At 46.4% G+C, this 24233-nt stretch overlaps 1 protein-coding gene and 1 long non-coding RNA gene across 2 annotated transcripts; one reads left to right on the plus strand and one right to left on the minus strand.

Annotated features, from left to right (window-relative positions):
* Positions 1 to 15747: 15747 nt before the first annotated feature.
* On the minus strand, positions 15748 to 19740 carry LOC123166780 (probable glucomannan 4-beta-mannosyltransferase 9). The gene is made up of 9 exons (XM_044584581.1): positions 19197 to 19740; positions 19024 to 19122; positions 18470 to 18704; positions 17867 to 17977; positions 17191 to 17327; positions 16937 to 17050; positions 16648 to 16847; positions 16338 to 16532; positions 15748 to 16265 (listed from the first exon to the last, which is right to left on the minus strand). Exons 1-9 carry the CDS (start codon positions 19482 to 19484, stop codon positions 16106 to 16108), a joined length of 1539 nt encoding a protein of 512 aa, XP_044440516.1. The 5' UTR covers positions 19485 to 19740; the 3' UTR covers positions 15748 to 16105.
* Positions 19741 to 20195: 455 nt separating this feature from the next.
* On the plus strand, positions 20196 to 21423 carry LOC123170332 (uncharacterized). The gene is made up of 2 exons (XR_006485139.1): positions 20196 to 20767; positions 20973 to 21423. It is a non-coding gene; the product is annotated as an uncharacterized lncRNA (long non-coding RNA).
* The last annotated feature ends 2810 nt before the right edge of the window (positions 21424 to 24233 follow it).

Raw genomic sequence — 24233 nt, forward strand, 5'->3', positions numbered from 1 at the left:
GCATGTCATACTTTGGTTCAGCGGTATTGTGAGATGAAGCGGCCCGGACCGACATTACGGGTACGCTTACGCGAGACTGGTTTCACCGTTGGGAGCACTCGTTGCTTAAAGGTGACTGGCGGGTGTCTGTCTCTCTCACTTTAGTTGAACCGAGTGTGGCTACGCCCGGTCCTTGCGAAGGTTAAAACAACACCAACTTGACAAACTATCGTTGTGGTTTTGATGCGTAGGTAAGAACGGTTCTTGCTAAGCCCGTAGTAGCCACGTAAAACTTGCAACAACAAAGTAGGGGACGTCTAACTTGTTTTTGTAGGGCATGTTGTGATGTGATATGGTCAAGACATGATGCTATATTTTATTGTATGAGATGATCATGTTCTGTAACCGAGTTATCGGCAACTGGCAGGAGCCATATGGTTGTCGCTTTATTGTATGCAATGCAATCGCCATGTAATTGTTTTACTTTATCACTAAGCGGTAGCGATAGTCGTAAAAGCAATAAGTTGGCGAGACGACAACGATACTACGATGGAGATCAAGGTGTCGCGCCGGTGAAGATGGTGATCATGACGGTGCTTCGGAGATGGAGATCACAAGCACAAGATGATGATGGCCATATCATATCACTTATATTGATTGCATGTGATGTTAATCTTTTATGCATCTTATCTTGCTTTGATTGACGGTAGCATTATAAGATGATCTCTCACTAACATTTCAAGATAAAAGTGTTCTCCCTGAGTATGCACCGTTGCAAAAGTTCTTCGTGCTGAGACACCACGTGATGATCGGGTGTGATAGGTTCTACGTTCAAATACAACAGGTGTAAAACAGTTGCACACGCGGAATACTCAGGTTAAACTTGACGAGCCTAGCATATGCAGATATGGCCTCGGGACACGGAGACCGAAAGGTCGAGCCTGAATCATATAGTAGATATGATCAACATAGTGATGTTCACCATTGAAACTACTCCATCTCACGTGATGATCGGACATGGTTTAGTTGATTTGGATCACGTAATCACTTAGATGATGAGAGGGATGTCTATCTAAGTGGGTGTTCTTAAGTAATATGATTAATTGAACTTGAATTTATCATGAACTTAGTACCTGATAGTATCTTGCTTGTCTATGTTAATTGTAGATAAATGGCCTGTGTTGCTGTTCCGTTGAATTTTAATGCGTTCCTTGAGAAAGCAAAGTTGAAAGATGATGGTAGCAATTACACGGACTGGGTCCGTAACTTGAGGATTATCCTCATTGCTGCACAGAAGAATTACGTCCTGGAAGCACCGCTAGGTGCCAGGCCTCCTGCAAGAGCAACACCAGAAGTTATGAACGTCTGGCAGAGCAAAGCTGATGACTACTCAATAGTTCAGTGTGCCATGCTTTACGGCTTAGAACCGGGTCTTCAACGACGTTTTGAACGTCATGGAGCATATGAGATGTTCCAGGAGTTGAAGTTAAAAATTCAAGCAAATGCCCGGATTGAGAGATATGAAGTCTCCAATAAGTTCTATAGCTGCAAGATGGAAGAGAATAGTTCTGTCAGTGAGCATATACTCAAAATGTCTGGGTATAATAATCACTTGATTCAACTGGGAGTTAATCATCCGGATGATAGCGTCATTAACAGAATTCTTCAATCACTGCCACCAAGCTACAAGAGCTTCGTGATGAACTATAACATGCAAGGGATGAATAAGACAATTCCCGAGCTCTTCGCAATGCTAAAGGCAGCGGAGGTAGAAATCAAAAAGGAGCATCAAGTGTTGATGGTCAGTAAAACCACTAGTTTCAAGAAAAAGGGCAAAGGGAAGAAGAAGGGGAACTTCAAGAAGAACAGCAAGCAAGTTGCTGTTCAGGAGAAGAAATCCAAGTCTGGACCTAAGCCTGAGTGCTTCTACTGTAAGCAGACTGGTCACTGGAAGCGGAACTGCCCCAAATATTTGGCGGATAAGAAGGATGGCAAGGTTAACAAAGGTATATGTGATATACATGTTATTGATGTTTACCTTACTAATGCTCGCAGTAGCACCTGGGTATTTGATACTAGTTCTGTTGCTAATATTTGCAACTCGAAACAGGGGCTACGGATTGAGCGAAGATTGGCTAAGGACGAGGTGACGATGCGCGTGGGAAATGGTTCCAAAGTCGATGTGATCGCCGTCGGCACGCTACCTCTACATCTACCTTCGGGATTAGTATTAGACCTAAATAATTGTTATTTGGTGACAGCGTTGAGCATGAACATTATATCTGGATCTTGTTTCATGCGAGACGGTTATTCATTTAAATCAGAGAATAATGGTTGTTCTATTTATATGAATAATATCTTTTATGGTCATGCACCCTTGAAGAGTGGTCTATTTTTAATGAATCTCGATAGTAGTGACACACATATTCATAATGTTGAAGCCAAAAGATGCAAAGTTGATAATGACAGTGCAACTTATTTGTGGCACTGCCGTTTACGTCATATCAGTGTAAAGCGCATGAAGAAACTCCATACTGATGGACTTTTGGAATCACTTGATTATGAATCACTTGGTACTTGCGAACCGTGCCTCATGGGCAAGATGACTAAAACACCGTTCTCCGGAACTATGGAGAGAGCAACAGATTTATTGGAAATCATACATACAGATGTATGTGGTCCGATGAATATTGAGGCTCATGGCGGATATCGTTATTTTCTCACCTTCACAGATGATTTGAGCAGATATGGGTATATCTACTTAATGAAACATAAGTCTGAAACATTTGAAAAGTTTAAAGAATTTCAGAGTGAAGTTGAAAATCATCGTAACAAGAAAATAAAGTTTCTACGATCAGATCGTGGAGGAGAATATTTTTTTTACGAGTTTGGCCTACATTTGAAACAATGCAGAATAGTTTCGCAACTCACGCCACCCGGAACACCACAGCGTAATGGTGTGTCCGAACGTCGTAATCGTACTTTATTAGATATGGTGCGATCTATGATGTCTCTTACTGATTTACCGCTATCGTTTTGGGGTTATGCTTTAGAGACGGCTGCATTCACTCTAAATAGGACACCATCGAAATCCGTTGAGACAACGCCTTATGAACTATGGTTTGGCAAGAAACCAAAGTTGTCGTATCTTAAAGTTTGGGGTTGCGATGCTTATGTGAAGAAACTTCAACCTGATAAGCTCGAACCTAAATCGGAGAAATGTGTCTTCATAGGATACCCAAAGGAGACTTTTGGGTACACCTTCTATCACAGATCCGAAGGCAAGATATTCGTTGCTAAGAATGGATCCTTTCTAGAGAAGGAGTTTCTCTTGAAAGAAGTGAGTGGGAGGAAAGTAGAACTTGATGAGGTAACTGTACCTGCTCCCTTATTGGAAAGTAGATCATCACAGAAATCAGTTTCTGCGACACCTACACCAATTAGTGAGGAAGTTAATGATAATGATCATGAAACTTCAGATCAAGTTATTACTGAACCTCGTAGGTCAACTAGATCAAGATCCGCACTAGAGTGGTACGGTAATCCTGTTCTGGAGGTTATGTTACTAGACCATGATGAACCTACGAACTATGAAGAAGCGATGGTGAGCCCAGATTCCGCAAAATGGCTTGAAGCCATGAAATCCGAGATGGGATCCATGTATGAGAACAAAGTATGGACTTTGGTTGACTTGCCCGATGGTCGGCAAGCCATTGAAAATAAATGGATCTTCAAGAAGAAGACTGACGCTGATGGTAATGTTACTGTCTATAAACCTCGACTTGTTGCGAAAGGTTTTCGACAAGTTCAAGGGATTGACTACGATGAGACCTTCTCACCCGTAGCGATGCTTAACTCTGTCTGAATCATGTTAGCAATTACCGCATTTTATGATTATGAAATTTGGCAAATGGATGTCAAAACTGCATTCCTGAATGGATTTCTGGAAGAAGAGTTGTATATGATGCAACCGGAAGGTTTTGTCGATCCAAAGGGAGCTAACAAAGTGTGCAAGCTCCAGCAATCCATTTATGGACTGGTGCAAGCCTCTCGGAGTTGGAATAAACGCTTTGATAGTGTGATCAAAGCATTTGGTTTTATACAGACTTTTGGAGAAGCCTGTATTTACAAGAAAGTGAGTGGGAGCTCAGTAGCATTTCTGATATTATATGTGGATGACATATTGCTGATTGGAAATGATATAGAATTTCTGGATAGCATAAAGGGATACTTGAATAAGAGTTTTTCAATGAAAGACCTCGGTGAAGCTGCATATATATTAGGCATTAAGATCTATAGAGATAGATCAAGACGCTTAATTGGACTTTCACAAAGCACATACCTTGACAAAGTTTTGAAGAAGTTCAAAATGGATCAAGCAAAGAAAGGTTTCTTGCCTGTACTACAAGGTGTGAGATTGAGTAAGACTCAATGCCCGACCACTGCAGAAGATAGAGAGAAGATGAAAGATGTTCCCTATGCTTCAGCCATAGGCACTATCATGTATGCAATGCTGTGTACCAGACCTGATGTGTGCCTTGCTATAAGTTTAGCAGGGAGGTACCAAAGTAATCCAGGAGTGGATCACTGGACAGTGGTCAAGAACATCCTGAAATACCTGAAAAGGACTAAGGATATGTTTCTCGTTTATGGAGGTGACAAAGAGCTCATCGTAAGTGGTTACGTTGATGCAAGCTTTGACACTGATCCGGACGATTCTAAATCGCAAACCGGATACGTATTTACATTGAACGGTGGAGCTATCAGTTGGTGCAGTTCTAAGCAAAGTGTCGTGGCGGGATCTACGTGTGAAGCGGAGTACATAGTTGCTTCAGAAGCAGCAAATGAAGGAGTCTAGATGAAGGAGTTCATATCCGATCTAGGTATCATACCTAGTGCATCGGGACCAATGAAAATCTTTTGTGACAATACTGGTGCAATTGCCTTAGCAAAGGAATCCAGATTTCACAAGAGAACCAAGCACATCAAAAGACGCTTCAATTCCATCCGGGATTTAGTCCAGGTGGGAGACATAGAAATTTGCAAGATACATACGGATCTGAATGTTGCAGACCCGTTGACTAAGCCTCTTCCACGAGCAAAACATGATCAGCACCAAGACTCCATGGGTGTAAGAATCATTACTGTGTAATCTAGATTATTGACTCTAGTGCAAGTGGGAGACTGAAGGAAATATGCCCTAGAGGCAATAATAAAGTATTATTTATTTCCTTATATCATGATAAATGTTTATTATTCATGCTAGAATTGTATTAACCGGAAACATAATACATGTGTGAATACATAGACAAACAGTGTGTCACTAGTATGCCTCTACTTGACTAGCTCGTTAATCAAAGATGGTTATGTTTCCTAGCCATAGACATGAGTTGTCATTTGATTAACGGGATCACCTCATTAGGAGAATGACGTGATTGACTTGACCCATTCCGTTAGCTTAGCACCCGATCGTTTAGTATGTTGCTATTGCTTTCTTCATGACTTATACATGTTCCTATGACTATGAGATTATGCAACTCCCGTTTACCGGAGGAACACTTTGTGTGCTACCAAACGTCACAACGTAAATGGGTGATTATAAAGGTGCTCTACAGGTGTCTCCAAAGGTACTTGTTGGGTTGGCGTATTTCGAGATTAGGATTTGTCACTCCGATTGTCGGAGAGGTATCTCTGGGCCCACTCAGTAATTCACATCACTATAAGCCTTGCAAGCATTGTGACTAATGAGTTAGTTGCGGGATGATGTATTACAGAACGAGTAAAGAGACTTGCTGGTAACGAGATTGAACTAGGTATCGAGATACCGACGATCGAATCTCGGGCAAGTAACATATCGATGAAAAAGGGAACAACGTATGTTGTTATGCGGTCTGGCCGATAATGATCTTCGTAGAATATGTAGGAACCAATATGGGCATCCAGGTTCCGCTATTGGTTATTGACCGGAGAGGTGTCTCGGTCATGTCTACATAGTTCTCGAACCCGTAGGGTCCGCACGCTTGAAGTTACGATGACGGTTATATTATGAGTTTATATGTTTTGATGTACCGAAGGTTGTTCAGAGTCCCGGATGTGATCACGGACATGACGAGGAGTCTCGAAATGGTCGAGACATAAAGATTGATATATTGGACGACTATATTCGGACACCGGAAGTGTTCCGGAGAAGTTTCGGATAAAACCGGAGTGCCGGAGGGGTTACCGGAACCCCCCGGGGAAGTATTGGGCCTTAGTGGGCCTTGAGGGGAGAGAGAGGGCAGCAGCCAGGAGGTGGCACGCCCCCTCCCATGAGGAGTCCGAATTGGACTAGGGGAGGGGGGACGCAGCCCCTCTTTCCCTCTCCCTCTCCCTCTCTTTCCTTCCCCCCTCTCTTCCTAGTTGGACTAGGAAAGGGGAGTCCTACTCCTACTAGGAGGAGGACTCCCCCCCTCTCCTTGGCGCGCCCAAAGGCAGCCGGCCTCCCCCTTGCTCCTTTATATACAGGGGCAGGGGGGCACCTCTACACACAATTGATATACAATATTTTAGCCGTGTGCGGTGCCCCCCTCCACCATATTACACCTCGATAATATCGTTGCGGAGCTTAGGCGAAGCCCTGCGTCGGTAGAACATCATCATTGTCACCACGCCGTTGTGCTGACGAAACTCTCCCTCAACACTCGGCTGGATCAGAGTTCGAGGGACGTCATCGAGCTGAACGTGTGCTGAACTCGGAGGTGCCGTGCGTTCGGTACTTGATCGGTCGAATCATGAAGACGTACGACTACATCAACCGCGTTGTGATAACGCTTCCGCTTTCGGTCTACGAGGGTACGTGGACAACACTCTCCCCTCTTGTTGCTAAGCATCACCATGATCTTGCGTGTGCGTAGGAAATTTTTTGAAATTACTACCTTCCCCAACACGAACATGAGTCGTATAGCAGATACGATCAACATGAAGATGTTCACCGTGATGGGGAACGTAGCAGAAATTCAAAATTTTCCTACGTGTCACCAAGATCAATCTAGGAGATGCTAGCAACGAGAGGGGAGGAGTGCATCTACATACCCTTGTAGATCACGAGCGGAAGCGTTCAAGAGAACGGGGTTGATGGAGTCGTACTCATCGTGATCCAAATCACCGATGATCCTAGCGCCGAACGGATGGCACCTCTGCGTTCAACACATGTATGGAGCGGGGACGTCTCCTCCTTCTTGATCCAGCAAGGGGGGAGGAGAAGTTGATGGAGATCCAGCAGCACGACGGCGTGGTGGTGGAAGTAGCGGGATCCCGGCAGGGCTTTGCCAAGCGCAAGCGGGGAGGAAGAGGTGTCACGGGAGGGAGGGAGGCGCCAGGGCTTGGGGTGCTGCTCCCATGCGCCTCCCCACTATATATAGGGGTGGAGGGGGCTGGTTTCTTGCCCTCCAAGTCCATTGGGGCGTTGGCAAAGGTGGGGGAAAGAAATCCCATCATTTCCCTTCCCCACCGATTGTTATCCCCCTTTTTTAGGGATCTTGATCTTATCCCTTCGGGATATGATCTTATTCCTTCTAAGGTGGGATCTTGGTGTGCCTTGACCAGGGGTGTGGGGCCTTGCCCCCACTACCCACGTTCATGTGGGTCCCCCCATGCAGGTGGGTCCCACTTCGGAACCTTCTAGAACCTTCCCGGTACAATACCGAAAAATCCCGAACATTTTCCGGTGGCCAAAATAGGACTTCCCATATATAAATCTTTACCTCCGGACCATTCCGGAACTCCTCGTGACGTCTGGGATCTCATCCGGGACTCCGAACAACTTTCGGTTAACCGCATACTAATATCTCTACAACTCTAGCGTCACCGAACCTTAAGTGTGTAGACCCTACGGGTTCGGGAGACATGCAGACATGACCGAGACGACTCTCCGGTCAATAACCAACAGCGGGATCTGGATACCCATGTTGGCTCCCACATGTTCCACGATGATCTCATCGGATGAACCACGATGCCGAGGATTCAATCAATCCTGTATACAATTCCCTTTGTCAATCGGTACGTTACTTGCCCGAGATTCGATCGTCGGTATCCCAATACCTTGTTCAATCTCGTTACCGGCAAGTCACTTTACTCGTACCGTAATGCATGATCCCGTGACCAAACACTTGGTCACATTGAGCTCATTATGATGATGCATTACCGAGTGGGCCCAGAGATACCTCTCCGTCATACGGAGTGACAAATCCCAGTCTCGATTCGTGCCAACCCAACAGACACTTTCGGAGATACCTGTAGTGCACCTTTATAGCCACCCAGTTACGTTGTGACGTTTGGTACACCCAAAGCATTCCTACGGTTTCCGGGAGTTGCACAATCTCATGGTCTAAGGAAATGATACTTGACATTTGGAAAAGCTCTAGCAAACGAACTACACGATCTTGTGCTATGCTTAGGATTGGGTCTTGTCCATCACATCATTCTCCTAATGATGTGATCCCGTTATCAATGACATCCAATGTCCATAGTCAGGAAACCATGACTATCTGTTGATCAACGAGCTAGTCAACTAGAGGCTCACTAGGGACATGTTGTGGTATAGCACGTGTTAATGATTACTCCCTGGTTCAGTGCGGCATGCTTTACAGCTTAGAACCAGGGCTCCAAAAGCGTGTCCCTAGTGAGCCTCTAGTTGACTAGCTCGTTGATCAATAGATGGTTACGGTTTCCTGACCATGGACATTGGATGTCATTGATAAGGGGATCACATCATTAGGAGAATGATGTGATGGACAAGACCCAATCCTAAGCATAGCACTAGATCGTGTAGTTCGTTTGCTAAAGCTTTTCTAATGTCAAGTATCATCTCCTTAGACCATGAGATCGTGCAACTCCCGGATACCGTAGGAATGCTTTGGGTGTACCAAACGTCACAACGTAACTGGGTGGCTATAAAGGTGCACTACAGGTATCTCCGAAAGTGTCTGTTGGGTTGGCACGGATCGAGACTGGGATTTGTCACTCCGTATGACGGAGAGGTATCTCTGGGCCCACTCGGTAATGCATCATCATAATGAGCTCAATGTGACTAAGTAGTTAGTCACGGGATCATGCATTACGGAACGAGTAAAGTGACTTGCCGGTAACAAGATTGAACGAGGTATTGGGATACCGACGATCGAATCTCGGGCAAGTAACGTACCGATTGACAAAGGGAATTGTATACGGGATTGCTTGAATCCTCGACATCGTGGTTCATCCGATGAGATTATCGTGGAGCATGTGGGAGCCAACATGGGTATCCAGATCCCGCTGTTTGTTATTGACCGGAGAGTTGTCTCGGTCATGTCTACGTGTCTCCCGAACCCGTAGGGTCTACACACTTAAGGTTCGGTGACGCTAGAGTTGTAGAGATATTAGTATGCGGTTAACCGAAAGTTGTTTGGAGTCCCGGATGAGATCCCGGATGTCACGAGAAGTTCCGGAATGGTCCGGAGGTATAGATTTATATATATGAAGTCCAGTTTCGGCCACCGGGAGAGTTTCGGGGGTCACCGGTATTGTACCGGGACCACCGCAAGGGTCCAGGGGGTCCACCGGGTGGGGCCACCTATCCCGGAGGGCCCCATGGGCTGAAGTGGTATGGGAACCAGCCCCTGGTGGGCTGGTGCGCCCCACCCAAGGGCCCAAGGGGCCTAGGGTTGGAAACCCTAGGGGGCCGTTGCCCCTCGAGGGGGCATGCGCCCCCCTGGTTGGAAACCCTAAGGGGGCCGTTGCCCCCCGAGGGGCCGCCCCCCCCTCTAGATGTCATCTCCAAATGGGGCATGCGCCCCCCTAGCCCTTATATATAGTGGAGGGGAGGGAGGGCAGCCGTACCCTAAGCCCTGGCACCTCCCTCTCCCTCCCGTGACACCTCTTCCTCCTCTAGTAGCGCTTGGCGAAGCCCTGCTGGAATCCCGCTGCATCCACCACCACGCCGTCATGCTGCTAGATCTCCATCAACTTCTCCTTCGCCCTTGCTGGATCAAGAAGGAGGAGACGTCTCCGCTCCGTACATGTGTTGAACGCGGAGGTGCCGTCCGTTCGGCGCTAGGATCATCGGTGATTTGGATCACGACGAGTACGACTCCATCAACCCCGTTCTCTTGAACTCTTCCGCTCGCGATCTACAAGGGTATGTAGATGCACTCCTCCCCTCTCGTTGCTAGTAAACTCCATAGATTGATCTTGGTGATGCGTAGAAAATTTTTAATTTCTGCAGCAATCCCCAACAGAAAGCTCCCAATGCGCACCAGCAGCTCGGGCTGCTAGAGTGGACTGCATCAGTACAACGGATGGGGTTGCCAAGTCAACGTGAGCAGAAATGGCCGATGCCTAAGACCTGTGATGAAGCACCTTGGAGGAGAGAGGGGATTCCATTGGACCCCCACAAGGAGTTGGAGCTCAGCAATGCTCGGTGCCGAGGCGAGACAGTGGCCGCATGGAAAGGCATGCTAGTGAGCTGAATGGATGCCAAGCATCGCGACATCCACACACCCAATGTTTCTTCTCCAAACAGCAGGAGCACCTCAACGGATCTCTTCAAGGGCATGTAAAATGCATAGCCCCAGGGTGATGCCTCGCATGCCATGTATGATCGGATATCAGGTAAAGTAGGTTCGGATAGAGAAGCGGGATCCTCTGCAGGAGGCGGGTGCTTGGAGAGAAAAAGTGTGGTCCGGTGTCAAAAGCTGAAAAGGTTGGATTGAAAAGTAGAGATACATGTATATTAGAGTCTTTATTTTCTATTTATTAATGAGGCCCACTAGTTGTAGCTTGCATTGGGAAGAAGAAATAAATATAGGTCCCTCAAACTACTTTTTGTCATGGGGCATATGTATCCATATGCCACCATTGTACATTCCCTTCATCGCTTGGTGCCCAAGAGCATGACATCTGCAACACCTACCAAAGAGGCAAGCCGGAATAGGACGAGGGGGCAATGCAGCTGTTGGAGACGCGGGACGGCGCCGACCGCGCCGAGGCAACACCTCTTGCCATCCTCCACTCGCCTCCTCCTCATGCATCACACACGGCTCAGCCAGCAGAGAGCTTTTGGCGCCAGCGGCGTCAACGTGGCCAACTCCTTCTCGTCCCCATCATCGACATGCTCATCAGCGAGGGAGGCCCAGGATACAGGCCACCCCCTATCCAAGCTCACGGTCGTCACAAGGACGGGGCGAGCATCAGAGCAGCGATGAGGCGAGCTCCAGAGGAAGATGGGTCGCTGTCGGGGATGAGTCAAACACGGGCACTGCCAAGGATGAGTCAGAGATGGGCGCTGCTAGGGACGACGGTGGTAGGATGAAGGCCACGCCATCAGGAGGAGCGGGAGCGGAGGGCGCTGTTGTTAGCATAGACGTTGTTGCCTCCTTCCCGAGGAGCGTACGAGTAACCCTCCGCCCATGGGCGGCTGGGTCGGAGCGGCGGGAGGCGAGGATGGCAGTGGCGAGAGCGGTGTCTGGAGCTAGAGCAGCGGGCGGCGGCGAGCCGGTGCACGGCATGGTTGGAGCGGCTGACGCGGATGTGGGCCAAGGTCGAGGATGGACAGGCATGGCGCCACCCCGCAAGGAGAAGCACGTGGACTGAGAGAAGGTGTGGAGAGCTGCCAGATCAGGATGGTGCAGGTGAGAGGAGGCCCGAGCTAGGAGATCAGGGCGGCGGCGTCGCCGGCGCATTCGCATTCACGAGAGGCATCGCGCCTCGGCTGCGTATGTGTAAAAGTGAAAAGTTTGATAACAAATGGACATTTCCGCCAACAATAATACTCCACCCAATTGAAATCAAATGGTCCATTACCCGCCTCGATTTAAATCACACTACTAGAAAAAGTCTTATACGTGGACTCAATTTACGTGACCACTGCTATTCTGAAAAAGTAGCAAGGGTAAAAAAAGGTTCCCTGTCGCTGCTATGTGGACAACGGATAAAAGCAGCAGTGGCGGACGGCAAACATGTGCCTGCCACTAGTTTTTCATGCACCAGTGGCAAGCAAAAAGCTTGTGCACCACAACAATATTTCAGTAACCCGCGCCAAAATTATCTAAATTTTTTAAAAGTTAGCAGTGGCGGGCATACTCTATTGCCCGCCACACATATCGTAAGTGAGAAAAATGGTTGAAAATATATATTTACTAAACCCAGAATAATCTCAAATTTGAGCATGGGACTTCCAATGTATTAAACAAAGAAAAGTTTGAAGTGGAAATGATGTAGAAAAATCTAGTTGTGTGTGGTGTCATAACAATCGGATATAAAGTGTGATTATATAACCCACCCACCCCCTCCCCCACCCTGTTAAGCTTCCAAAAGTTTTGGCCCTCTTCCCACCCACACAAACTTGAATCTTTTTGTGGGGATTCAAAGAGGAACCCTAGATCGATAATCCCATTGTGTAACCGTGACCCCCTTCCTCGTTCTTTACCGAACTTGTTATTTTTGGAGGTTGGAGACTTCTAGGGCCTATGATTTTCCAATGAGAGTCTGATGTGCAAATTATCCTGATTGTGTGAAGGTTTTGAAATCCTACTTTGTGTGAGTAGGCTAAGTGGGAAGAAGGTGGCCTTTGTGGCATAGGGGATACTTGGTATTCCCCTCGCCTCTCAAATGGTGACTAAGGTCAACTCCAACGCACAACCCCATTTTATCTGCGTGCTTCCGTTTGGGTCGAAACCGACAGAAACCACGGCCCAACGCGGCGACCCAAACGGAAGGGCGTCTGTTTTTCATCTGCCAGCGACCCATTTGCAGCCCAAATTTGGGCATGGTTTGTGTCCGCGCGAACACAAAGCGGACGCACGTGGCGCCCTTCTTGACCTCCCCATGGCCCGCCTATCGGTGTCACCTAGGCTATCCCCCTCCCCCTCCATGCCCGACAACCTTCCGCCCCTCGCCGCCCACTTTCTGGTCGCTCGGACGCTTCCTAGGTCGTGGCCCTCATCCACACACTCCCCACCTCACCGCCGCATCGGAGGTAGTTTTCGCCAGTGTTGGTGGCCTCTTCTCGGCGCCGCCGGTCCACGAGAAACCACGGCCGCCAGCGCTGCCCATCTCCTCCAGTACCGTCGGCCTCACGATCCACAGTCTCGTGTCGTCCTTGTCTCCGCTTCGACAGGCCGGCCCGCTGCCTCGTGCTCCACGGCCTAGGTGCTCTTCACCGGCTGCATCTCCACCAAGACCACAAGGCGTTCGACGCTTTGCCCGCAAGGTACAATGCATAGTGGAAATAAGTATTTGTTCAAAAACTTCATTTGTTTAGCAGTCGATTAATCATCGGATGATCAGGAGCTTGTGGTTGCGATTTTGGTCATCAATGACCACATTGCTAGGCAGTAGCCGGGGTTCAGGGGTCAATTACGGGCCATGTTCCGGTGTTGAACCGCAATAGAGAGAGCGGCCATTGCCTACTCTTCACCGATTACTTTCAGTGCATGTCCCACTCTTCAATCGCAAACTTTTTCGGCGCCGCTTCCGGGTGGCAAGACATATGTTCAATCGTATTTAGGAGAGAGTGGTAGCATATGATGATTACTTTGAGTGCAAGGCGGATACCCTTGGAAAGGTTGACTTCTCCTCATATCATAAATGCACTGCGGCTATTCATATGCTTGCATACGGAATTTTCAGTGATCTTGTGGATGAGTACGTCTGAGTCCACATGTCTCACATCATTGTACAAGTTCTACAAGGCCGTGGTAGTAGTGTTTGGCCCTAAGTACGTGAGAGAGCCAAATATTGTGGATACAGGCCTGTTGTTGGCGATCAATGCAGATAGAGGCTTTTCAGGAATGGTTGGTAGCATAGATTGTATGCATTAGAAGTGAAAGAGTTGTCCATTTGCTTGGCATGGGCAATACAAGGGGCATATGAAAGATTGCACTATCATACTTGAAGCTATGGCTTCACAAGTTTTTTGGATTTGCCACATTTTTCGACATGGCCGGTTCTCACAATGACATCAATGTGCTTCAACACTCTCCAGTGTTTGCATGGCTTGCAGAAGGCAACAACCCAAATGTCAACTCCGAGATCAATGGCCACCACTAAAACAAGGGATAGTACCTAGCTGATGGTATCTATCCTCAGTGGTCAACTCTTGTTTAGACAATATCCAATCCGGTAGGAGAGAAGAGGCACACATTTGCCCAAGCACGAGAGAGTGCTAGAAAGGATGTGGATCGTGCTTTTGGTGTGCTTCAATCTAGATGGGCTATCATTCGACACCCTGCTAGAACATGAAGCACCAAGATGCTCTGGGAGGTGATGACTTCTTGTGTGATCATGCACAACATGATCGTAGAGGACGAGCGTGATGACATCATCTTCGGTCAGGGGTTTCAATTTCAGGGTGAAAATATTGTGCCTGAGCACCCAGAACCGCTAATGTTTGCATTGTTCACCCAATTTCATCATGAAATGTGTGATTGGCATACACATATTCAACTCCAAAATGACTTGGTTGAGCACATGTGGACTCACCTTGGTAACTAGTAGATGAATCGTGTCTTTTTCTTTCAATGTATTTGTGACATTTAAATTTGGTTGTATACTTTGAGATTTTTATTGGATTGTAACTATTTATTATCGTGGTACTATGTGATTTATTTGGTTGTAACTATATGCAATTTTTCTTTTTAGTTAGACATATGCATGGAAAAAAATATGTACATTTGTCTGCCGCTAGCCAGACAGACCAAATACGTCTGCCGGTTGGGCACACTACCCATGCAAACACAGAATAAGCTGGAAGCCGCCCCTTTGACCGCCCGAACAGACAGAATCCGGACAAAATGGACATCCGGAGTTGGCCTGACTTCCTTCCAAGAAAGTGAACATCAGGATTCATCTTCGTCTCTATGTGCCTTGGTTATTTCTTATCCGAGTTCTTTCATTTCTTTTTATTTATTGCTTCCCTACCTCGCTTATCATCAGATAGGTTGTATCACGTAGTTAAATTTTAGGAGGACCTTATTTATCTCCAGCGCTCTTAAATTGAAGAAAAATGTTTAAAAAAAGTAACTTAGACAAATAAATTGATGTATAAAAAGATGCAAGATCTTTTCTTTTAGGGAATAAGATGCAGGATCTACACAAAGTTGAACTAATTAACCAAACACATGAACACATGCAGGATGCCCAAGCACCGCATGGAAGGAACCAGTGCCAAAGCACACACACATAGTGACCTATGCGACGATGATGCTCAAAGCCACACGAGACCTCTTTTTTCATCTTTTCGCCTATTCAGTGTTAATCGTCCTTGTTGCTAGCACAACAACGGGGGGTAAAAGACACAAACGATGTGTACCCATCTCAGATTAAAAATTAGTGATAGATTAGAATTGAAATGATAAAATATCTACTTGTACTCCAAATCTACAGGCTACTTGTCCTTCAAATTTGTACCACTACATGTACTCGTCCACAAGGCTCAGTAATATAATCCAACAAATTTCACAGTATTCATCTCATTATCAAACTGAAGGGAGTGCCAAAAACACACGTGGTGCTCACACCCTGGCACTGGTTCACCCCACATGTGTGCCCGTTGCTGGTCCCTCCTATTGTCGGGTAAACTCGACGAAAGATAGAGCAGTTGGTCTCCAACAAACAATGCTTGTATTCTAGTAGGTCTGTCTGAAATACAGTTGCCTTAAAAGGAAAATTTTCCAAACGCATTTGTTTTTTAACTTAATTAACATGCACAAGGGGTAAAGGATAAAAGAGATAAGTGAAGATGCGTGACAAAGGTGAGGAGGCACCAGGCACTTTACTTTCCTTAACAATGAAAGGAGGAACTTTTTCTTGCATCTCTGTTTAGACAAATGGCGAAACTTAAAAACAGAATCCTATCTTTCTGAAACAGTGACGTAGAGACCTAAAACAGCCTGCTTGATCGTCACCAATCACATGCATGTCATAGCACATTCCTAGCAGCTAAAACACACCCATATACCTATGTGTTGTGCTGCAGTACTCTTACAATGTTGCATTCTTTTTCAGAGAATATTGCACTCAAGAGAAGGTTTCTTGATCTTATCTTTCAAATGGATTATATACCATGAAACTTGAAATCATCGAAGACATGGTGAACTCGGGACAGATATAATCATTGTGCAACAAATGTCCCGACATAGCCCACACCGACGATGAAGAATGCAATGGATTGCATAAAGAGAAAGATGAAGTAACGATTGTTCCCAAATGATATGTCGTAGCACCCGCAAAGGAAGAGGTAGGCTGCAACACCAAGCTCCCAAAGATGCAACCTGATTCCGTATTATAGTTTAGATAGGAGAATCAAGAAATGCACATGAATTAAGGAAATTATCATTGTGTACCTTTCTCCTATCCTCATTCTCAGCTTTCTCAAAGCTTTACTTGGCATTTTAGCCTTCAGAGTGTCACCAAGCTTTTCGGTTACCACCCATTCGTTCACTGTGCCCACTTCCAATAGACCGATGAAGGTGGCCTTTGCTCTATGCAATGACATGACATTCTCAAATAGTACCCAAAAGACAACTAAGTGAACAGACCTGCACCATTTGATGATTTCTCATGTTAATATGCATGTGTCTCTATCCCAGAAGTGAGTAGGTGTAGGTTCATCAACTTTTAAACAAATTGCATAGATGTTTAGATGATTGGCACCTTGGAGTCCCAACAGCATTGAGAAGGGTGATAATAGTTGGAATATAGACACAACCCCACTTTGGTACCTCAACCTCGGGAACTAAGACCGTGGCCGGGATAACAAGGCAATAGAACACAAAGGTCACAATGTGCGCGACAACCTTGCGCACCAAGAAGAAGCTGTAGACGACATGGATTTTCTTCCAAAGAGTCACTTTCTGCATCAAGATCAATATATAGCTGGTTAGTAAGTAGATTCTACATGTACAATTTTTTTTCTTCCAAAATATAGCTTGGCGCAAGTGACCTTATTTCTGATGATCTCCATCACCATTTTTCTGAACAGATTTGCGGGCCCGCACGACCATCTATGTTGCTGGTACCGAAATGCTTTGAACGTACTTGGGAGCTCATTTTTTACCTGGAAACCATGATTATAAGTTCAGCACATGGTTCCTTCTACATTTATTTGGACCTTCATAGAAATTCACATATACATTAAGCAATCGAATGATGCTCTAATGTTTTGCATGAACTTATAGGTTAATGGTGCATATTTACCTTGAGATCACCAAGATACACAAATTTCCATCCCTTGAGACTGGCTCGGACTGCCAGGTCCATGTCTTCAACTGTGGTTCGGTCCTTCCAGCCACCTGCCTCGTTCAGAGCAGATATGCGCCACACACCAGCGGTTCCTGTTCAACAATTATTTTCCTGATCATAACTCCAGCAAAATATTTCTAGTGATAACTCCGATCTGATTGCGATTTTGTTATCCTAATCGACCTTCAGGCTTTGTCCCCATCTTTTTCGGATTTAGAACTGCTCAACATCAAAGTCGTTTGTGCAACTGTAACTCTGATGGGTTTTGACTGTGCGTGTACTAGTGCACTACCCTTCTGCCTCTTGTTTCGCAGTATTATTTTTCTGAAAGAGCTATCCGTTCTACATTGGACAGAGAAAGCAAAAGGTAGAATTATAAAATTTCCTATAATTTTGTGAGGATGTGATTTGGTGCCATGCTATTTGTTTCTGCGAAGTCTAGGAAGCAGATTGACCTACTATTAACTGGAAACAGGGGAAGGAAGGAACACAGAGATATTTCTATAGAAGAAAAGGAGACGGAATAAGGGAAATGATAAAAAGGAACACTCTATTAAAAAAATTAGTATCTATTCAAAAAAAAAAACACAAAGAATACCCCACAAGAGAAAAAAGTGGAGATCAGGTTTACCATTGAATCCAAAGAAGGCATAGGTCGAGGAGCCCACTTCTTGCTCCACCTTAAAGTGATAGTCCAAGGACATCTCCTGCATCCTTGTCATCAAGCATTCATCTGCATTCACTGTTCCCACAGAAGCAGCGGCAACAACAAGAGAAATGTCATCGGAAATTCGGAATGCAGAAGAGTTTCGACCAAAACAAGCAGTAGTACCAAGTATTACCTCCGTCCCAAATTAGTTGTCTTATATTTGTCTAGATACCGGATGTATCATGTATCTAACACATTTGATTTTTGCGGATAAGGATGTATCTAACAAAGACAAGTAATTGAGGGAGTACTATCTAGCAAAAACATCATATGCCATTGCTAAAGCACACTGTCCAGTAGCCCAGCCAACGATACTGACGTATGTTTCCTTTTAAAGGAAGTGGCACTTATGCGTAAGCAATTCAGAAATCTATAGTTACAATAAAAGCGGTGCAAATCATTGCTGATTGTGTGATTTGCTCTCTCCGGGCCCTTGTAAAGCTTGCTCCCTTTTGTTGAACCTGTCCTCGTGCTTTACTAATCTAATTGAATCTGAGATCACTGCATGGTGCTAAGTGTACGTACCGAATTTCCAGCGAGCCTGGACGAGGGCGATGTCGGGGTTGTGGACGAGGAAGGGGACGGCGCGCCACAGGAAGTCGGCGTCGAAGATGGCCACCAAGTCGCAGTCCTTGACGTAGCCGTGCTTCATGCCTTCCTTGAGTGCGCCGGCCTTGTACCCGCGCCGGTTGTCCCGGATCTCGTACTTGATGTTCACGCCCTTCCTCGCCCAGCGCCGGCACTCCACCCGCACCAGCTCCTGCACACTCACATGAATAAATCAGAGTTCCATCGGGCACATACAGTGTAATTGTGCCACGCCACTGCCCGAGGACATGCAAGCAAAGATGTCAACCAAGTTCAAAGCTCCAAGGCGCCCCCCTCTCTAATAATATGCCAAACCCTGCCATGGTAATACTCTGATGACAAGCTCACCGGGTTGGAAGCAAGCAGCTTATAGGAGTATTAAATTGCTGATATTTCCCCAATTAGATTGCTTGTCAGGACAAAATAGACAGGGAAGCTGTTGTATACGACGTGATCGTGCCCCGTGAACATCATAGCCTCAATGATTTTACCTTGATGACGGGATCTGTGGAGTCATCGAGCACCTGGACGACGATCCGATCGGACGGCCAGGAGAGCCCGCACGCCGCACCGATCGACAACTGGTACACCTGCAAGTTCAGTTCAGGCTGGCAAGGGTGCGCTGTCTACGCAATGCACCGCCGTGCGGCTGGACAGTGCTCACCTCGCGCTCGTTGTACATGGGGATCTGGACGAGGACCATGGGGTAGGCAGCGCTGCCGAGCTCGGGGTCGTCGTCGCCCATGGGTTCCCACTGGTATTGCCGCTCGGGACGGCGGCCCAGCAGCCGCACCGCGAGGACGACCACGGCCATGTACACCTTCTCCGCGAACAGCATCGCGGACATGGCGAGGCAGAGCAGCACGGACGCGCGCAGCAGCGGCACGATCACCGGGCCGCGGACCTGCTCCCACGCCGCCGCGACATGCCACGCCCCTGGTAGCGTACTCATCCCGTCACCCGGCAGCTGCGCCCGGCCAGAGTTAGTTAGACTTAGCACACTCGCGCGCTTCGCTTTGCTGCGTACGCTAGCTCTGCCTCGATCTTACAGAGAGATTACAGAGCGAAGTGAAGCTTGAATAGTTAATGGCGGGCGCTCGTGCGTGGAGCTCGAGCAATGCGGGTGCCGGTGTACGGTGGTGAGACGTTGGCGGGGGCGTACAAGGAGGCAGGGAGAGGGGCGCGAGGGAGGAGGCGGCGGCCGCGGGGACGGGGACGGGGACGGTGCTCTGCTGTAACTGCGCTAGAGGCGGATTTTAACGGCGGGACAACGGATCCGTCATTGGGGATTTGGAGGGGAGGCAGCGGGCCCAGCGAAGGTGCAGGGGGCCGCAGGTCAGCGTTAGTGCTGTAACCAATTTTTTAGCGTTGCTGCTGTGAAGCACCTAGATATCGTTTTTGTTTCGGTGGGATATTTAAAAAAAAGGATCATCTGTTTGAACAGAAAAACAAATTCGTACGAGTTTCTTTTCTTTATGGCAATGAATCCTAGCTTATCTTTACCTAGTAATAAACCAGCTATTGCTTCTGGTCGTCTCTCGTGATTGTTTTGCAAAAAAAGCCTCTCGGTTTACAGGAAACCAACCCGCATCCCTGTTTTAGTGGCATCCAGAGAAAACGTTTCGTTCTTACAAAAAGCCCCTACACTTTTTAGTATTCAACCTGCGATCCTTTACGTTGAACGTAGACGACGCTCGAGCACAACTTTTGGATCGGGTCAACGCGGCTGCTCGAGCGGCTGGGGGCGGCGCGGCGGCTTAATGCAGTATGGCGGCGACGGCTGGAGCTTGCAGGGGAAGGATCCGTGCGCGGCAGGTGCTAGGGAGGCGAATCCGGAGGAAGGCGGCGAGGCGGGGGTCGCCGGTGACGACGAAGAAGACAGTAGCGCGGCTTCCCGGGGCGGGTCAATGGAATCCGCGGCTCCAGGCAGAAAGGAGATATGGAGGTGAGGGAGAGAAGATGGGGGAAAGGAGGGGTGGTGCGGCGACCTAGGAAGGAGCTCGCCGGAGCTCGACGACGGCGGACGGGCGCGGGAGACAGAGGGATTCGGTGCCGCTGCTACTCTCCTGGTCGCTGCCTCGCCTCCCTGGTATTCCTCCTCTCACCTCTCCTACCTTGACGACATCTGCTGCGTCGCCCACGGCCCAGGCCTCGGCCCCACATCACCAACATCTCCGCCTCAAGCACACCTGCCACTGCACCCAGCGGCTCGTCGCCATGACCGTATCCAGCAAGGTACCTCCAATACCCACCCTCTCCCATGCCACACATGCTATTTTACTCGGAGAGGCCATTGCTCACGTATTGGATTTTGGCATCTGCTCTGTTGTCGTGCTTCAGTTCTTTGTTGGAGGAACCTTAATTTTGTTTGCTTCGGTTGTTCTTCGATCTTAGCTCTCAGGTCCCAACATATACATTACAATATGTTTGTTATCTGTAGGGATGGAGTGAAGAAATTGGATTGGGATCATGGAGTAAATCAAATGAGGATGCAACTCATGTTCGTGTAGGTAGTCATTCAGACATTACTCTTTAGCAAATAGTTCACATGGTAGAGCCAGTCGTGGTGCAGACGCTAGATAGTTTTAGTATTCAGCCTTTCAGTTGCTGCTAGCTCTACTCTGCTTTGTCCTTTCGTAATGGCAATGTAGCAGCTGTGTGATACGATTGCAACGCGGAGTCTTCACTGCATATTACCTGCCGGGAACATATGTGTTTTTGTCGACATAAAGTTCTAACCTGAATTTGCTATTCAGGTGGCAAATCCAATTATTTATGTACTGTATTTGCATTTTGCAAGATAATTTGGCTGCCAAAGTGCTACATCGTATCTCACTAGACCTACTGAGCAAGTGGTTATTTTTCATTTATATATCATTCAGATTTCTATATGCACTGCACATAGATTCCTTGCATTGTTCAGTTACCAATTTTTGTAAGGGTCATACTTACTGGACAATGGCATGCCCTTCCAATGCAGGTTGCTTCCATGACCATACTTCAAATAGGGGAGATTAGTTTGCCTATTATCATCAACTTTGGACCCTCTTTACGTGGCATTTTTTCCAAAGCGTAGCTGTATAAAATAAACCGTGTTGGTTTTCAGTTTTATATTTGTCCATGGTTTTGCTCACATCACAAATTTTGACAGCTAGACAGTTCCTGAGTTCGGTGCAACCGAAACACTTATAATCCAGTCCAACATAGATAGTTTACCCCTATTGGACATGCATTTATCTTCCTCGATGAGTATGGCAGAATCCAACATCCTTTCGTCCTCTAAATTGGGGCTCCATGGCTGCCAACCGACGGAGCAAGACCGGAGACCACCCTCTCCTCCTCCAATTTGGAGCTCCATGGTCACCATTCGACAGGCACACTGCCGTGTTGCCTCCTCACCGCCTCACCTGGGAGAGCGCAGACGCCAACATCGCCCATGACTCACCTCTTGTTCAGTCAACAAGTTGTAGTTCAATTAGGTTTGTTGCTCCTCTTACATGCAGAGCCTGGGAGATCATGGTCTTCTCTCATTTTCTTTTGAACAACATATACACTGCATGTATGTGAGAAGAAATATTGTATTTCTTGGAAAAGATATGCGGAATTAGCAGGCATCAATATGACCAGGTTTACAAGCTATTAGATGGGCATTTTTAAGATGCGGTAGTCATACTTTCTACTGGAATTTGACTTATAATTCTAATAATTTGCTGATCAGTGTATCTACAGAATGCAGCTGCAATTTGAATTTTTTATGTCAGTTGAACTTTAGACGAAGACGAACACATCTGTTTCTAGAATGTTGACATGTTTCTGTATGCAAAATGAACTATTGTATTTTATAAAACTGAAATATGTGCAATGGTTGCCGACGAGGAATTTTTGCTTAATGGCTATCTATTTTCTCTCTCATTTGAACCATAATGAAGATGATACGGTCAAATTATTTGACGTGACTCATCCTGGTTTATTTTCTCATTGTCATATGAAGTGCCAAATATCAATATTCTACATTTGCTGCCAATATTTTACAAATTAGCTTCAGTTATTTATTGGTGTGCATCTTTTTTTCTTGAGATGCTTCTACATATATGATGACTGTCTCTTCCCTGGTTATTGGTTTAATGTTTTCAAATGAGAAACATAGCTAATTACTCACGTTTCAGGGGGAGAGCTGTTATAATCCTTACATTCCACGAGTTCCACACCTATTGAATAAGCAAAGTTTCGTCTAAGAAAGTGAGGTTGTTCGTGTAATTTTCATTGAAGGTCATCAAATCCCTTTGATAGGGGTTAAAAGAGATGGTGGCTTCAACTATGCCTGAAGGGTTTTAGCAGCCCTTTGGTTGGTTACCAAATAACAGTTGACATGTTTTTCTATACCTCACTCTTTATTGGTGTTCCTGTTTTCTATAGAACCTGAGTGGTATATTTGATAGTTGATGCAGTTCTGCCGTTGTAGGTGTGCTTTTCTGGTACAACGACAAGTGTCCTATTTTTCAAAAAAAACATACAGTAAGGATAGTTCAGCAGAAAAACTTTCACAAAGTAATAGTGATGTATTACATGTGCCCGTGATATTGTTCGAACTTTCAGGAAGTGGTATCGAGGAATGTGCTGCTTGATGAAGTATCAAGGCAGATAATTGAAATGGAACATGCAAAAGCAAAAGTATGGAAATTTGTGGGCAGACTGTTGCTTCCTTTAGGGGAGGTGATGGTGGTTCCCTTTGTTGGTACCAAATAATAGTTACACTGTTTATGAGATTACATTGAGAAAAGCTCAGGGTTCATTGGCCCAATTACAATGGGTTTCACCGTAAAAACAAAAGTTAGCTAGCTCTTGTGTCGTTTCATTCACTTCTCTTCCATGGTGCTTGCATTCGATCTTCCAATTTGATGTACAACTTAAGCATTAGTTTGTGAAACCGACGGATTGATGAAGCGCATAGTGGTTGAGGGAGAGACACGATGCGAGAGAGAAACTTTAGCGCTTGTTGCGACGCACAGTCATTCCTCGCCCTTTCTCTTTAGCAAAGCCCATATGAAGGAGAGATGGGGTGAGTTTGATAGTTCATCATCCAATCTAAGCATCACTAAACTGAGTTTGAACTGTTATTTTTTTCTCTATAGGAATAGGAATTACCCGTTAGTATTTGACTGAATAACTTTGAACCAGTTACTATTTTTAAACTAGGGTGCCATGTTGAAATAGAAGGCAGCAGTTTCCATCCACGTTTTCTCCCATTGCATCGCACGGACATTTGTGCTAAACGCTCAGCCTCATTCGGCTGAAGAGACGCGTGTGTCGGCCGACCCCACAACCATCCGATCAGTCTTTAATCATGCAGCACAGAGCACCCTCCTAACTACGCATATATACTTTTGCAGCATGGATTATAACACAGACAGTCAAATATAACATAACACGGGGTATATTGCAAACCCATCAGATGGTTTTTTTTGTAGCATAACCATGTGTTGGGTGGCTCTATGAACTCTCGCCTTATCCTTTCCATTCCATCACAAGCCGCTTCCCTGTTCCTCTCATTTCTCTCTCTCTCTCTCTCTCTCTCTCTCTCTCTCTCTCTCTCTCTCTCTCTCTCTCTCTCTCTCCCGATCGGCCGCTGCCGCGTTGGCTGGCCAGATCTGGCTAGTGCCTGCCGTGTTCCTATAGCGAAGCACCGGCTGGTGCAGAGCAT

The sequence above is a fragment of the Triticum aestivum genome, chromosome 7D (genome assembly GCF_018294505.1).
Source record: "Triticum aestivum cultivar Chinese Spring chromosome 7D, IWGSC CS RefSeq v2.1, whole genome shotgun sequence".
NCBI lineage: Eukaryota > Viridiplantae > Streptophyta > Magnoliopsida > Poales > Poaceae > Triticum > Triticum aestivum.

What these genes read in the sequence shown, in the direction of transcription:
- LOC123166780 (XM_044584581.1), bottom strand. Translation starts at nt 19,484, where the DNA reads ATGAGTACGCTACCAGGGGCGTGGCATGTCGCGGCGGCGTGGGAGCAG. An exon ending in TGCCTTCTTTGGATTCAATG is followed by an intron (nt 17,328 to 17,866) that starts GTAAACCTGATC and finishes ATTGTTGAACAG; the next exon opens with GAACCGCTGGTGTGTGGCGC. An exon ending in TGGAGATCATCAGAAATAAG is followed by an intron (nt 16,848 to 16,936) that starts GTCACTTGCGCC and finishes ATCTTGATGCAG; the next exon opens with AAAGTGACTCTTTGGAAGAA.